Below are 15,901 nucleotides of genomic sequence, written 5' to 3'. Positions count from 1 at the left end.
GGGCTCTGGTATACCAGCTGAAGTTCTCGACCCACAAAGCACCAGCCTTAGTTGCTGGTTTCCGGTTGGGCCCTGGTGAGACAGGAAGAGAGGGTGAGGCTGTTGTGAACAGCTAGCAGTTAGGGAATTGGATATGGTAACTAACTCATTTCCTAGTGTGTAGGACGCCTAGGGACAGTGGCAATGTTTTGATAAGCACTTGTTTTCTTTCTACTTCCATCCTCTGCTGAGGCCTAATCATGGCCACCTACATAATTCACCATTTTCCTGCTCATTCTATAGAGGGAACACATCCCCAATTCTTACCCCTGGTTTTTCTAAAGCACACATCCCTTATCTGTGAGTCCTTCCTGTCATTCAGGCAAGCTTCAGGTGTAACTCCTAAGCTTTCATTTTTCCCCTTTAGAGTGATCATGGGTTCAGACAAGCCTTTTGGGAAGAATTCCTGTGAACAGACTTGTACTTTGTGAGTTACTATGATTTTGGGTTATAAATGCTTTATTGTAGAATTATGCAAATTATTAAAGTAATTTGAAATAAAGGTTGAGTATCCCTTATCCAACGTGTTTGGGGTTAGGAGCATTTTAGATTTAGGATTTTTTTAAAAATTTGGAATATTTGCATTTATCTAATGACATATCTTGGTGATATACTGACATATAAACACGGAATTCATTCATGTTTCATATATGCATAATGTAAAGGTAATTTTATACAGTGTTTTTAGTGCTCCTGCATTTTGAGTATGACCCATCATTTGAAGTCAGTGTTTTACATTTGGGGCAATTTGGATTTGGGGTTTTGGGCTTAGAGATACTCAACCTGTAATTTTGTCAGCCATCAGGTTTTAAAAATCCTGATCTTAATGAAACTTTGATAAGCATCCACCTAGACCAGGCAAACTTTTTCTCTAAAAGGTCAGATATGTTAGGCTTTGGTCTCAGTTGCAACAACTCAAGTCTGCCATTATAGCACTAAACCAACCATGCAAAAAATGTGGTCATGTTCCAATGAAATTTTATTTACACAGTAGGGTGGTGGGCTGCTGAACCCTGGCCAAGAATGATAGTCCTTATTTTAGTCTGTCATCCTTATTTTTGTCTTTGTTAGAAGCTGAAAAATCCAGAGGTACTTGATGGCTGTAAACAAATCTAAATCATCTTTTGGGTTTAGTATAATTGTGAGCACAATGGTGATTTGGGAATACAGTTTTCTAAGCCCCTGTTGAGAAGAATAGAAATCAGAAAGCTTTTAAAGGGGTGAGTCTGTTTGTCCAAAGCTTGTCATTGTTCAAAAAGTAGAACAAGCTGTCATTTAAAGCTCTTTGGTGGCTTTTATGTATCAGTCATTCTCTTGATGGTCACATGGAATGACCACATGGAATGGTCACCTCATCATGCTGAGCATTATTCCATTTAATAGGATTAGGTGCTGATTTGGCATTACTATAGTTCAATTTCCAGAAAGATGAAGCTTAATACAAAGAGGCACCCTAAAACTTCAAACTACAATCTTGTTTTCTTTTCATCTGTCCTCACAGGAAATAAAGAAAGATATGAAGAAAGACCCTCTCTCCAACAAAGCTCCAGAAAAGCCCATGCACGATGTATCCAGTGGAAACTCTTTGCTGTCTTCTGAAACAATTTTAAGAACCAATAAGCGAGGTATGGTAAAGGAGAAAAAGCCCCCCTCCCTGCGCACAAATAAAACCTGAAAACTTTTGAGTGAACGGTGTCAAATTTTGCATTGCTGAAAAATTTTTCCCTTTTGCTTTTAGGTATAAATTTCGGACACTTATATATATGGCTAGTAACTAGTAGCTATAATAAAGGTAACTAATACAAATGCTTTTTTGACAGTAAGGAACTTGACAGAATTTGTAAATGATTTTTTTTCCTTAGGGTTTTAGCTTCTGCTTTCACATCTATTTTTATGGATGCAAGGTGAATTTAGAGAATGGTAATGTGCAGGCTGAGCTGTGTGTGTCTGACAATGCTCTTCTTTTTATTTAAGGCAAACTCTATCCAGGTCTTTTTCTAACTGCTAAGTCCCAAACACAGGGCCTGCCTCTCTGGGTTAGTGAGGCAGAATGTATGAAGATATGGTTAATATATCAATTTACACAGAAACCTTTAACAATCTTGTTTTCCCTGTTTAAAGATGTCAAGGTAAATTTTAGGTATCAGCTTGTCATTTTTTCCTGCGTCTTCCCCTGGTGATAAGTGTTCGAAGCAATGTGAGAGAGACTATAAGACTGCAGAAATGGTCCTACTCAATTCTGTACCGTGGACACACTAGATTTTCTCTGGCGTTTCCTGACCTTGGATCAGCCAGGGCACTCACTAAGCTGAGCTGAGCTGAGCTGACTGTGCCATAGTAGGTCAGCATTCAGCTGCCAACTTTTCCCAGGCTTATTACTTCCTTAAAGGGAAATAGAGAGCTGTTCAATAGCAGGAGCAGGAAGTGTACTAGCAAAGGGGTCCATTAACAAGAAAAAAGAAGGCAAGTTTACATAACCATGGGGAAGAACAGCTAATCTTTCATAAAATTTAGACAGCATAAGAATTTGTCCAATAAACTGCCCATTGATCATAGCACTGGAAACATTAGCTTTGTGTCTCTCTTCCTTCCTGTCTCTTCCTCTGCCCCCCCTCCAGCTGCCCTGGGTTACATTTCCTTTTTTGAATTATTTAGATGAAATATTGGCTGGAGGCCCATGTTGGTTAGCAGCTATAGGATTTTCTTTCTTTTCCTTCTCTCTTCTTTTTTAAAAACCCCATCCTACCAAAGTTGGGGAGGGGGGTTTCCCATTTTAAGAACTTAGCATACATTGCTGTCAAACTAGTTTTCCCTCAAAGTGCTTCCTGCATTCTTTCAAATAAGTTTCCAAATGCCTGAGACTCATTGGATATGAGAGTTAAACTTCAGTGAGCTCTTTTTGTATTGCCAAACCTCCCTGGCTGCTCTGAGCTGTCCCTTTCCTCTGGCTCTTCTCAGATCAGTGGGCCCAGCATTTACACACATGGTGACCAGTAGCAAGGCCTCTCCAACCAGCCCTGTTTTTGTAAAGTCAATAAGAGATTTAAAGTAATTAATTAATTTCACAAGCGAAGGAATTAATTAAGGTAAGGAATGAAGGTAATTATCTGGATGAGTTCAGTAAAATTACCTGAGAACTTTAAATCAACGAAGGAATAGAACTTTTCAGGTAATTGTTTCTTTACAACTGAAAATCTGACCTTTGAGTTTCCCTAATGGAATTTTTTATTCACCAGAAAAAAATGAAATTCAAAGGAATGGCTTACTCCATTTACATTCCTTTTTAAAGTCTTCTACTTTAGACCTGCAGCCAAATTAAGACCAAGCTTTTATCTACTCTTAGGCCTTTTAATACTAAATATGCCAGTGACTGTGAGACCTGAACACATGGAGATGTTCTGTAAATATGAAGCCTGTAACAACCCATCATCATTCTGTCCCAGGCTTCACACTGACCTCCTGGGTCACCTGGGCCAAACATAAATTCCCAGCTGAAGGGAAGCATTGTGTACCAGGACCCGGGTGACTGTAGGCCCTCCCCCACCCCGTCAAGACTAACAGTATTCTGCTACTCCTTATAATAAACAGCAGGAGGGGGGAGATTGATTGGCCTTGTCAGACCAGATAAATAGTTCATTGTATTGAACTCAAAAGCTACATTTTTTCCCACCCAAAATCAATGAAAAAACACTTTTTTCCTCTTAAAAAAAGGATCAGAGACTAAATCTGTGGGATGATTCTAGTTCCTGGTAAACACTTCATCCAACTAATTTTTAAAGTTTTATGAGTTGGATGACTGAAGTTTACCCCCTCCCCTTGATTTCTATCAAGCTTTGTCCCTAGAAACCTTCTAGATGTTTTGATCTATTAGCATTCTTAGTACTGTTAGTGGGGGAAGTTGTTCTCAGGGTTTATGAGCTTGTTTTGATTCATTAGTGTGGTAGCTGTCTTAGAGTATATGATTTATACTTATAATTTGGCTTTGAACCCTGTGAGAATTTAATAGAATTAACACAATTTCTTTTCCTTCAATTTTATCAAGATGAGATGACTCTTATTTATACAAGCCTTGTCATTTGGTACAGACTTGAAACTGGCTTAATAAAGAAAGAGTGACATCTGTTTCTACCCTGCCTCTGAAATGGAACCACTTCACTGGGGCCAGGGTTTGAGGGCGACTTGCCTGAAGAACTTTGCCCAATTATGTCCAGCTGTTTTTGCATTTTGTGACATGCTTCACTTTGCAGCAATTGCAAACAGGTTGTGGTACCTCACAATCTGGGATGAGCTCACCCTCCCCAGGCACCTGTAGAAGGTCAGAAAATACTTTGGGCTTGAAGAAAGCTTTTCATAGCCTTGAGAAGAGACCAGGACCACAGAAGCATTAGTTGGGGGACTGACTAGTTTCATTTTTCAGTTGTAACTTTTGCAAATTACTAGAGTTGAGTTAAGGAAGTACTGGAATGACTCCATGGACTTTCCATTTGAGAAGAAAATGTGACTGAAATTGAGAGGGAAAGCAGGTCCTCCCAGATGGCTTGGCAGTCATCAACTATACATTCAGGGTATTAGAACCTCAGGGGCACTTGTGCCTGTTCCCACCTGTGGTCACAGTGGAGGATCTTCCTATTTTAAATAAACAAGCCTTTCCCAAGAATAAGAAGTCATTTTTTTCAGGTCAGCTTGCAGCATGGATATTTTATATCTTAACGTTATCCCAGACTCCAGTATGTTGATGACTTGTAGCCAGAAAATGTGAAAACTTCTCAGAGCCAAGTCCATTCTCATGAACCAGACAGAAAAGAGTTGTCTGTTTTCTTCTGATAATGACTTATTCTTTTGTTTCTTCTATCATTAAACCCATGTAAGAGAATGATGGCCTCCCATATTGGAATATTTGATATGTAGAGAATTTTTTTAGAGTATTCAAGCCATGAATTTAGAAGCAAGATTGAATATGATGGGAGTTGTGAAAGTTATTAACAAATACCTTAAATATGTTCTTGAAAATGAGTAGTGGATTTTGTCTTTTGAATATAGATTTTTTAAAAAGTTTTAGATGCTAATAGACCTTTATTTTATTCATTTATTTATATGTAGTGCTGAGAATCGAACTCAGTGCCTCACACATGCTAGGCACTATCACTGAGCCAGAACCCCAACCCTGCTGGATATAGATTTTTTTCTACTTGAATTAACAACCAAATAAAAAATCAGTTGGTTTCGTCCTTAGAAGAATTTTCTGATTAACTTTATCCATGTGATTGGTTAAGTATCCAGGTTGTAATCTAGCTATACCCCACTGGCCCATCTGAAGACCAGGTTCTATGTCAGGGTTCTAGTTTTCATCATTAGCAGATCATGTGAGAACGATGTATCTCTGCTTGTCTCTGGCCCCTTCTGCTGCCTGTGATTTTGGACAGTGTTCCTTTCCTTTGGTGGATACCAATGAATATTCCATAGCATGTGTTTACTGCATGTCAACTATGTGCCTGGCCCTGTGCCTGGTCCTGGGGAAGATACAAAGACTAGAAAAACAGCAGCTGATTGTGACAGAAAGCACTTCCAGTCTGCTGTGTCACATGGGAAATGTTGAGAAAGTGCTGCACATTTCTTATATCTTTTTTATGACATAGTGGGGGTATGTCTCTTATTTACTTCTGTCATTCTGAATGTGAAGCCATTCCGTGGATTTCTGGTTGGCTTTATATGTCCTTGTTTCTATTTCCAGTTTATCATGAATTCAGTGTTTGGTAAGTCTCTATTGTATTTTGCACATTTTTTATTCTTTGCTATTACTATTATTATTGTTATGCTCTCCTGATATAAAATGTATTTTATAATCATCTTTTTAAGTCGCTCTGCTACTTTGGCATCTGCCTTCTAAAAGATAAACGCTTTTACCATCTTTATTTAAGGTTTGTTATGCATTTGCATTTTACTGCCCCTTTCAGAGATTAATGCTGAAAGATCTGACAGTTTAAAAGATGTTATTTGTAATAGGTCTAGCCCTGGTGCTCTGAGGTGAGATCGTCTGTCTCACATGAGATTCAAGTTAAGATGGGGGAGGGTTGCTCTCTGAACTGGTATGTGGGTCTGACTTTGATTGTAGAACATTGCTCTATGGGTTCATTTCTGGTATGTTTAGTCCTTCCAACAGATTTGATTCAAAAGTCTTCCTTAACAGAAGGACCATCGGCTGCTCTGCCTCTGGTGACACACTGTTGCTTTAAAAGCATAGAAGTCCTTCAGAATGCATTTTGGGTGTAGATGGGTGATGCATACATGCCCTTCACATTAACATGAGCCACGTGTTTGCCACACAGAATGGCTCTCCACTTGAGTCTGCTGCCTATAGCTGTCAGGAGAACTTAATGTATATCCTTTTCCTCATAGTGTTAGCACTAGTCATTTGGTCCTGAAGCAGATCCCACCAAGTGACTTCTCCCTTGTCCCCTTGTCCTGAAGGGGAAGTGTGCTTTTCAAACTTTCATTTCTTAAGCATCTACTTGGCTGCCTGGATAGTATTCCCCAAGTGTTTGTTGGACTGGTTTATGAGAATTGGGTTGAGGGTGTGAGTGTGTGCACATGTACAAATACGTATGTGCTGGCACAGAATGCTTGTCATGACCGTAAAGCAGTGGCATAGATCTTGATTGGCTATGAGCACTTTGTTGGAAATGAAATATAAACAAAGAATGGAAAAAAGTGTGTCCTTAATAAAGAAAATGTCAACTTCTTCAGCTTTCCAGTGGTTTGTTTAAGGTGCAAGATCTGGGGGTTTGCGTGTAGAAATGTGACACTTTTCTTTCAGATTTCCTACTGAAGAAACAAATGTGAATTTACCCCTGGCTAACTAGGTATCTGAAAATGTGGCAATTTGGGTCAGACTTCGAGTTTCCAAATCACCTGTCAATCTTACCTCAGGAGCTGGCTTTTTCAGACTGCTTAGGAGAGTAGAAGTTAAGAGAAGGCATTATGGCTATGTAGAAGGTCTTGGCTATTGCCTGAGCTAGTCTTTTCCAGGGGAAATGAGATTAAAGCTGGCAACCTGGCAGTGAGTGAGCAGGAAAGATGGTCACTCAATAATACATACATCTGTGTGAATGTATCTGTATATGCATCTATAATCCTTTCTTCCAGTGGGCCTTCATTCTCCAAAGCTTGAGAGCAAAGAAGGCCTTTTAAAACTAACTGATCCCTGGCCACATTTCTGTTGAGTTTAATTGGGAATTCATGTTAGGACTGGTGATTGATGTTAGAGGATGTGTTGTCTTCACTTGTTTCTTATTGAGTAGTGCTGCCTGTTGAGCTTAGGGAGCAGGGTGAAAAGGGTAGAAAGAAGCTCTGTGGAGGGGTGTTGCTATTGCATCTTCTCTATACATTTTTTTGCATGTGAGTCATTGACAGAATTGAATTTTAGAATTTTCCTCCTTCTATTTACTTACTTTAAATCTCTGTGTCCTTTCCCTAAGGCATTAATATTAGAGTCAGGGATGTTTTATGAAATAATCCTGTATTTAGACTCCCACTGCACTCCAGGATTTCCACCAGAGTCCCATCCGAAGAACCAAGTGGGTTTGGGGTAGTGGCTCCACCTGGCGGCTCTCCTAGGAAACTCCTCCTCCTGCTCACTTCTTTTTCTTTCTCCTTGGGAGAATCTTACTGCAGGATTCCTTTGGTTTCTCTCACTCAGTGTTCCCAATTCATGCAGTTTCATCTCAGATCCACAGCTTCTCACATTGTACACACATTTAGCCCCTTTCCTTTCTCATCTAATTTTGCTCATTGAGCTCATAGAATGTTTCCTGGTCCTTGCTCTGTGGTACTTCCCCTAACCAGTATTTTTGTTGATAAGCATTAAAAAAAAAAAAAATGACTCCTGTAGGCATGACTTTAGGTAGAGATATTATTTTGGACACAGTAATCACATTAAAATTCCTGTAAGCAGCCACAGTCTCCTCTTTAATAGCTTCAAGTACCCTTAGCTGTTTTTTCACTTCTCATTGAACCCATTTTCCTCCAAGGAACAATATTTTATTACTGATGTTATCAGTCACCAGCAGGTGGTGAAAGTAAAAAGTCAACTGACTGTTGACTTCATTATTGTTTGTAAATTCTCTCAGTCAGCTTCTTCTTGTCTGGGCCTGGATGGCCCCCCACTTGGTATTCCATGAAGCACAAGTATTTTTGATAAATAAAAACGTCTTTAATTTCATTTTCTTTCAGTTTTTGTTAGTTGATAAAGTTGCAGATGTGCCTTATTGTAGTAGTAGTTTAGTCTGGGAACTGAATCACTGTTTATAACTTTGTTTCTGTGGGAAAATGCATTTGGAGTTCCAAATGCTCTGCATAGAGCATAATACACTTTTAAGTCTGACTTACTATTTTGTTCACTATATTGCTGGCATGAAACTTTAGGTAGCTTTTAAAAGTCAGAGAGACTGTGTAATTGGGGACAACTGGCATTTGCTCATGTTGCAAAGGAACTGACAACTCACATGATACAGAGTGCTGAACTGTATATGCTCCATACAGTACACCAGGCTCTGAGGATAGCTCTGGGTTGAATTGCATTGCACCATCATGTGCGACACTTAGTTTTCTGAGGCCTGTGTTTGACCTTGGTGTGCTCAAGTTTGTCTGTATAAGGCATGCTCTAAGAGGAGGGGGTATTATTTCCACCTAGGGGGGTAGATCTTGCAACAAGCGTGATGTGCTCAGATGGAAACCAGGCCAGCATTTCCCCATGTGTGTTGTATGGTATTTCAGCCCTGCAAAGTAGTTCACAAAAGACAGATGGAGAAAGACAAAGAGAGAAAATTGCCTCTCTGGTCATATTTCAGTTATAGCTTCCCTCTTAGAATCAACAAGCACATTAGAGCATCTTATAGGCTCTCAGATGTCCTGCAGCAAGGAAACCTGCTTATCTTTGATCATTTTGCTGAATACTGGTTAGGACTCCACTTTGGCATGTGCTGGGCTTTAACATCTAGGACAAGGTGCTCTCTAAGAATCTTCAAGGTAATGTGTGGGGAATGTTAAAGTGAGTAAGTAGAAATGAGAGAAGGGACTGATGGTGGTTCTAAGGCCCGTGGCCACAAAAAACACAAGTTCGACCATGCTACAAGGACATTCCCTGAATCTGAAACTTGCACACCAGTCCTTTTGGTATTTCTCAAGTGACAAGATGAACAGGAATTTTCCACTGATCATTTCATGGGATCCTTATGTCTAAGAGGATATCCCTAAGCTGAGCCTTGACATGAAAAGTGGGCACAGAAGGACCTAACCCAGTGACCAGTGAGGCCTGCTTGTCCAGGCTTATCTTGGACTTGGCTTAGCATTGAGCCTGTGATTCCAGGTGTGTGTTTAGAATGATGACAGGCCCCACACAGGTAAAATATCCCATAGCTTTTCTTGATAGTATTAAAATCCTGATTGTATATGAAGAAGAGCTTTGTTCAACCTCTCTGCCTACTAGTAAAAGAGATTTCCATTTTGAATTTGGGGGATAAGTCCACATGTGGGGATATGAGGGAAAAACCAAATAGCCTGCCTTTTTAGAGTTCTGGAATTGTAGAATTACTGAGCTGGCCGAAGGTCCCTGATGTATGGACCCATTTACTGACGTGCCAGGCAGGAGGACATAGAACCTCTGCCTGGGGGATCCTAAAGAACACTCCTCATGTCTGGAGGACTGACCTTTACCAAGTTCCACATGGGAGTGTCCTTTCCTAAGAGAGCTTTTTTCTAGAAAGGGAGCTGGTTGATTAATGAGAAGTAATTAGGTAGAGGTAGATGATAGTTAGGTGCTGCCTGTGATTTTTTGCATTGTGTGGGGACAACAGCTGGACTCACTTAGAATAAACTCTGGAAAAGGGGCATTTTCTTCTAATTATATCTACTGATCTTTCATCACAGTCTGGTCCCCCTGATGCCACGTGCAGGCTCAGCTTAGTCTTTGAACTCTTGGCATTTTGTGCTTGTGAAGCCTTGGGACTGTTGTGCCCAAACAATGAGGACATTTCATGGCCTACCTCCCTAAACCATGGTCACATCAGCAGCAGGCCCAGCTGCAGTGCCAGGTGGGCTGCCCTCATTATTCCCATCAGAAGGGAAAGAGAACAGCTAGAAGCTTCACTTGTGTGCCTGTGCATGAGAAAGAGCACTGGAGGGGACTAGCCTGCTTATTCATTTGTGTTTCTCCAGAGAACTGAATGAGCTAAGTGGCAGCAGGGCCCTGTTGCGGGAAGAATGGCTGTGGGTGCGGGGCAGCTAAACTCCACTCCGGCAGTACCTCAAAGTTTCTTTGGAACTTGAGACAAGTTGTATTCTGTTTTCCAATTTCCTGTGTAAAACAAGGCAACTACTCTTGCTAATTCCCTGGGAAATTGTGAAAATAAAAATGAGTGAAGAGAATAGGTTTGGAGGTTGGGGGAAGCAATGGAGGGTCAGGAGTCACTCCCTGAATACAGTAGTAGTTGTTATTAAATGTGGTAAGCTGCTAGTAAGATTCTAGGAATTGGGAAGAAATTGGAGATTTATGGAAAATAATAATGAAGTGTAGTTTCCATGAAGCAACCAGTGATCAGATGCACATGGAACATTCTCCAGAATGGACCAGATGCGAGGCTATAAAAGAAATTTCAATAAATTTGAAAGGATTAGAATCATACAAAGTGTGTTATCTGACCATAATGGAATTAAATTGGAAATCAACAACAGAAGGAAACTGGGGAAATTCACAGATATGTGGAAATTAAACAACATATTTCTAAATAACCAATGAGTCAAAGAATTCTCAGGAGAAATTATAAAATATTTTGAAATGAATGAAAATGAAAACACAAAATACAAAAGATACCACACACAGCTAAAGCAGTGCTTCAAATGAAATTTACAGCTGCAAATATCTAAGTTCAAAAATAAGACAGATCAACTCTTGAAGACTCATCATCTTTCTAGACCCTAGTGAAGGAACTTTTCATGTCATCATATGAAATATGACAAACAGTGTGTGGGAGTAATACTTTCTCAGTACATTTGAAATCTAGCCTGATATTTGCTGTCTTGTCTTCCTGCTATGAAGATCAGCCTTTCCAGAAAAGAGAGTTACAAGTCTTGACGTTTCTAGTCAAACCATGTCTTCCCAGCATCATGCATTACTAGGGTAGTTGGCTTAGCTAATGAATAAATATTGAAACACCAAAAAAAAAAAAAAAAAAAAAAAAAAAAAAAATAAGACAGATCTCAAATCAGTAACCAACTTAAGAAATTAGAAAAGAAAATCAACTAAACTCACAGCAAGCAGAAAGAAGGAAATGATAAAGATTACAGTGGAAGTAAAGAATAGAAAATAAAGGAAATAGAGAATAGAAAACAATATAGTAAAAAAATCAATGAAGCTGAAAATTGGTTCATTAAAATGGCTAACACAATCAATAAACTTTAGGTATACTGATCAAGAAAAAAGGAGAGGAAATATAAATTACTATATGAGGAATTAAAGAGGGGAGATTGCTGCTGATCTTGAGAAATTAAAATGTTGTAAGGGAATACTAGAAACTGGTAAGAATGTCAAATGGAGGGGCTGGGGATATAACTCACTTGGTAGAGTGTTTGCCTTGCAAGCACAGGCCCTGGGTTCAATCCCCAGCACAGCAAGAAAAAAGAAAAAGAATGTGAAATGGTGCAGCCACTTAGGAAAAACAGTATGGCACTTCCTCAAACTGTTGAATCTAGAGTTACTACGAAACCCAGAATTCCACACCATATAGTGGAATATTATTGGGCCATGAAAAGGAATGAAGTACTGGTGTATATCACAAGATAGATGAACCTTGAAAGTATAATGATAAGTGAAAGAAGCCAGACACCAAAGATCACATTGTATGAGTCTATTTATATTAAAGGTCCAGACCAGCAGATCATTAGTGACAGAAAGTTGATTAGTGTGTGTGACTTGAGCTGGGATGCAGAAGGAAAGCAACTTCTCATGGGTGTGGGGTTTTATTTTGGGGTGAAGGAAATGTTCCAGAATTAAATTTTTGTGTTAGTTGTACAATTCTGTGAATACATTAAAAACATTAAATTATGCACTTAAAGTGGATGAAGTTTATGTTATACGGATTATATCTCAATGAAGCTGTTAAAAAAAAAAGAATGTTTAAAAAGGTGGGAAAATGTGCTTGGTGCTGCCTCTTTCTTTTTTACATTCCCCCTCAGCTGAGGGACAAGATGTGCTATTCCTCTTATTCTCGTCTTTAAAATTATATATTTCTCAGTGAAGCTTTATATTTTTCTTTATTCAATCAGTTGCCTAGGAGATAGTGAGTCTGAGGGATCAAAATGACACTGTTTTGCTAGAGATGACCTAAATATTAGATAATCGATTTGAGAAGGATAGAGAACTGACTGTGGCCTCCTATTGTTCATTTCTTGAGAAAAAAAATGAGATTGCCTGTAAATCAAAAGCCAAACCTCTTATACTCTAAATTCTGTGCTTCATGGAGAGAGCTTCTGCTGGCGAGGAAAGAATCCATTTATGTTTCCAATTTTTCTTGCCGTTGTCAGTAACTCTGCACTGGCTATTTTTGCTCATAAATCTTTATCTGCAGTGCTGATGGTTTCTTTAGGAAAGATTCTTAGATGTGGAATTACCAGAACAAAAGCATGTATAAATTTGGTGGGACTTTGATTCATTATTATCAAATTGATTTCCTGCACCATTCTGCAGCATCTCTCCACTGGAAGTGGAGAGAATATTTCTTGGTATTTTAAGCTTGAATTGCTCTGTTTAATAGAGTGAACATTTTTTCTATCATTTATTAGTAATCTTTGCTCTTTATAGTAAGATTTTTATTTTCTTTTTTATTAAATACTGTATTATTACTTTGTCATTCATGGCACTTTTTGCTTCCCAGTTTGATCACTTTTCATTTTGTTTGCCACTGATTTTGATGTACAGAAATAGTACATTTTAATGTACAATTATATATTGGTGTTTCATGATTTCTTCAAAAAAATGCTCGGCTAATCTTCCTTTTCTTTTCTACTGGCTTTTTCTACTTCAAATTTTTAATCTATATGGAATTTTAATGTATAATATGCAAATTGATTTTTATTTTGAAATAGCCACATTTCCAGGACTATTTATTGAATCATTTAGCCCTTCCCCAAGAATTTGTGATACCTCATTTATCACATAATGTTATTATATATATTTAAGTCTTCTGTACTTTCAATTCAGTACCATTAATTTGTCTCAGCATTCTTGCATCAATATAGTTAATTATGTGGCTTTATAATACAATTTAATATGTAGTATAGTAAGCCTGTGTTCTTCCTGTTTTCTGTCACTCCTTGTTTTCAAGTGTTTTCTCTATTCTTATTTATTATAAATTCATGTCCTCAAGTTAAAAAAATCTTATTGAGATTTCAATTTGAATTTTATTAAAATTATAAGTCAATATTGAAATAATTGATAATTTCCTAGATTTTTAAAAAGAAGATTTGTATTACCATACAAACCATCTTTATGTACAAGGGTATAAATGAAAACCTTTTTTCCCTCATCCCTCCTCCCAAACATCATAACAGATGAATTCTTATAAATATTAAAACATCTTTCCCCCCTTGAATTCTAAATAACTGATTCTAGCCATCCAGTGAGACATGGAATGTCACTCCATTTAATCAACTGATATATTTTTATTTGTGTGGTCTTGCTTACTCCTTATAAAGTTATTCCTGGGTAGGTGTGGTTAGTGTTGGCTTTTGTAAATAGGCCCCTCTCCCTCTCATGTTATTTTCCTATTGCTGATACATAGAAGAATTTAACTTTTGAATATTTCTCTTATAATAACCCCTTATGAATTGAAAAATGTTCCCCTTTGATATTAAGAGAATTGTTGATACTTATCAGTTACTAACTTTTAAGAAGGTAGATGAGTGGAAATTGTAAAATGCTATATTTGAGCAGATTGAATTTTAGGAACAAATTCTTTAACATGGATAGCACTTTACAGTGTTTATAAGTATAGGTGTGTGTATATATATGCATATATACTTGTGTTTAAAGGAATTTTATTTGTGTGTGTTTAGACAGGCATACATATATATGCACAAGAGGGAGAGAGCAGAAAGAGGGAGGGAGGGAGAGGGACTTATTCTCTCCTCGGAAGCATCATTTTGAGTCCCTTGTGAAAGCAAAGAAACTAAGGAGGGAAGAAGTGAAAAATGATTTACCTAAGGCACCAATACAAGGTGGACATGGAAGGTCTTTTGCCCCTTCTTTACACCCACGTTTGTAGTAATATGAGTAACAGTGTCAGGAAAACCCTAGTGAACAACTGATTGTAAATAATTATTTTGGATACTTGTGTTTCCATTTCATTCTATTAATGCACTTTTGTCTTCCTGTGGATTTTGTGTTTGTTTAGGTTTTGAAATTTTCTACTAGACTATAAGCTCCTCAAAAGAGGAAGCCACATCTTATGTTGAAACCAACGTTAACTGTTGAATAGAAGTATGTTCTTGTCATACTCATAGACACCTTAACCCTTTTGAAAGATGCCTGACAAATGAAGCCAGGCATGGTGATGAATGCCTGCAAACACCATGACTTGGGAGACTGAGGCAGGAAGATTGTAAGTTTGAAGCCAGCCTCTAAAATTATAAAGAATCTGGGGATATAGTTCAGTGGTAGAGCACTCCTGGGTTCAACACCAGTAAGCCCCACCCCCAAACACAGTTGGCAAAGGAAAACTATCAGAGGAAAACTATTAAGTTATGTGTTTGAGACAAGGCTGTTGAAATTCTGATTCAGTGAGATTGTCTTTGGTTGCTGCGTACAGAGGGAAAAAGGAGACTTATTTGAAAGTGGATCATGAAAATAAGTATTGAACCTAGCTTTTGGCATGATAATGGGCCATTGATTAGTGGAGAGCAAGATGATGACACAGTTCCACAGGAGGACATTTGAATTGAACCTTGAGTAATGCAAAGGCAGGTGAAGCCGTTATAAGGGCACTGTGCTTGAAGGTCAGGAACCTGCATTTTTCACATTGACTTGTGTAATACAAGATGAAAGTGACAGAGTGTTCAGGGCCAAAGAAAGTTTCAATTTTGTGTGATTATTTTCATCCATATTTGATTTTACACACTTCCCCATGGGTTTCTAAATGAACGTGTGTAGAGTTTGGTTAATTTTATAGATGACGGTGTGTGTATTCTCTTTTTGTTGGAGTCTATGGGTCAGACTTAGCTTTACCTTCCTTTCTGGGCTTCTGCTTTTCTGATATTTGTTCATTGCTGCCTTCATCAGGGCCAGGGAGGGAAAGTTAAAATAGTAATCAGGAGAGATGGTTGGATTATGTGATAATCAGTTTTGTTTCACAGGAGCCCAATATTATGAATGGTCAGTGATTAGTATTACTTTAAGATTTGTTGGGGGAAATACTAGAGATTGAACCAGGGGTGCTTAACCACTGGGCTACACCCCCAGCCCTTTTTATTTTATTTTTTAAGTTTGAGACAGAGTCGCTGAGGCTGGTCTCAAACTTGGTATCCTCCTGTCTCAGCCTCCTGAGCTGCTGGGATTACAGGCATGTGTCACAGCCCCTGACACTTTAATGTAATTAAAGATTTTAATAAAGTCAAATCTATTTGCTTAACTACCTGCAGTTGGCTTGTTGAAAATTTAGGGAGTTGACAACCCCCAGAAGCCCTGTTCTCTTCTTACTTGCTTCTTGGCTTCTTACTTCTTTTCCCTCTCTGTCCCCTCCCTTTGTCCCTAGGACCAACCTGGATGTATTTTTTGATACTGTCATTCCCTGCAAATAAAAATTAAATTTCTAGA

The 15,901-nt window shown here is 38.4% G+C and overlaps 1 protein-coding gene across 4 annotated transcripts in view; it reads left to right on the top strand.

The window, feature by feature from the left end:
- Positions 1-15,901, top strand: part of Sh3kbp1 (SH3 domain containing kinase binding protein 1) — a 336,423-nt gene that overhangs the window by 133,341 nt on the left and 187,181 nt on the right. For all 4 annotated transcript variants that reach the window (XM_047536039.1, XM_047536036.1, XM_047536037.1 and 1 more), the window contains one exon: positions 1,541-1,664. In XM_047536039.1, coding sequence (XP_047391995.1) covers positions 1,541-1,664 — 124 coding nt within the window. The remainder of the gene's footprint in view (positions 1-1,540; positions 1,665-15,901) is intronic.

This window comes from Sciurus carolinensis, chromosome X (genome assembly GCF_902686445.1).
Source record: "Sciurus carolinensis chromosome X, mSciCar1.2, whole genome shotgun sequence".
In the NCBI taxonomy this organism is placed as follows: Eukaryota; Metazoa; Chordata; class Mammalia; order Rodentia; family Sciuridae; genus Sciurus; species Sciurus carolinensis.
Note: the sequence above shows the minus strand (reverse complement) of the source record. Positions and strands in the feature narration are given on the sequence as shown.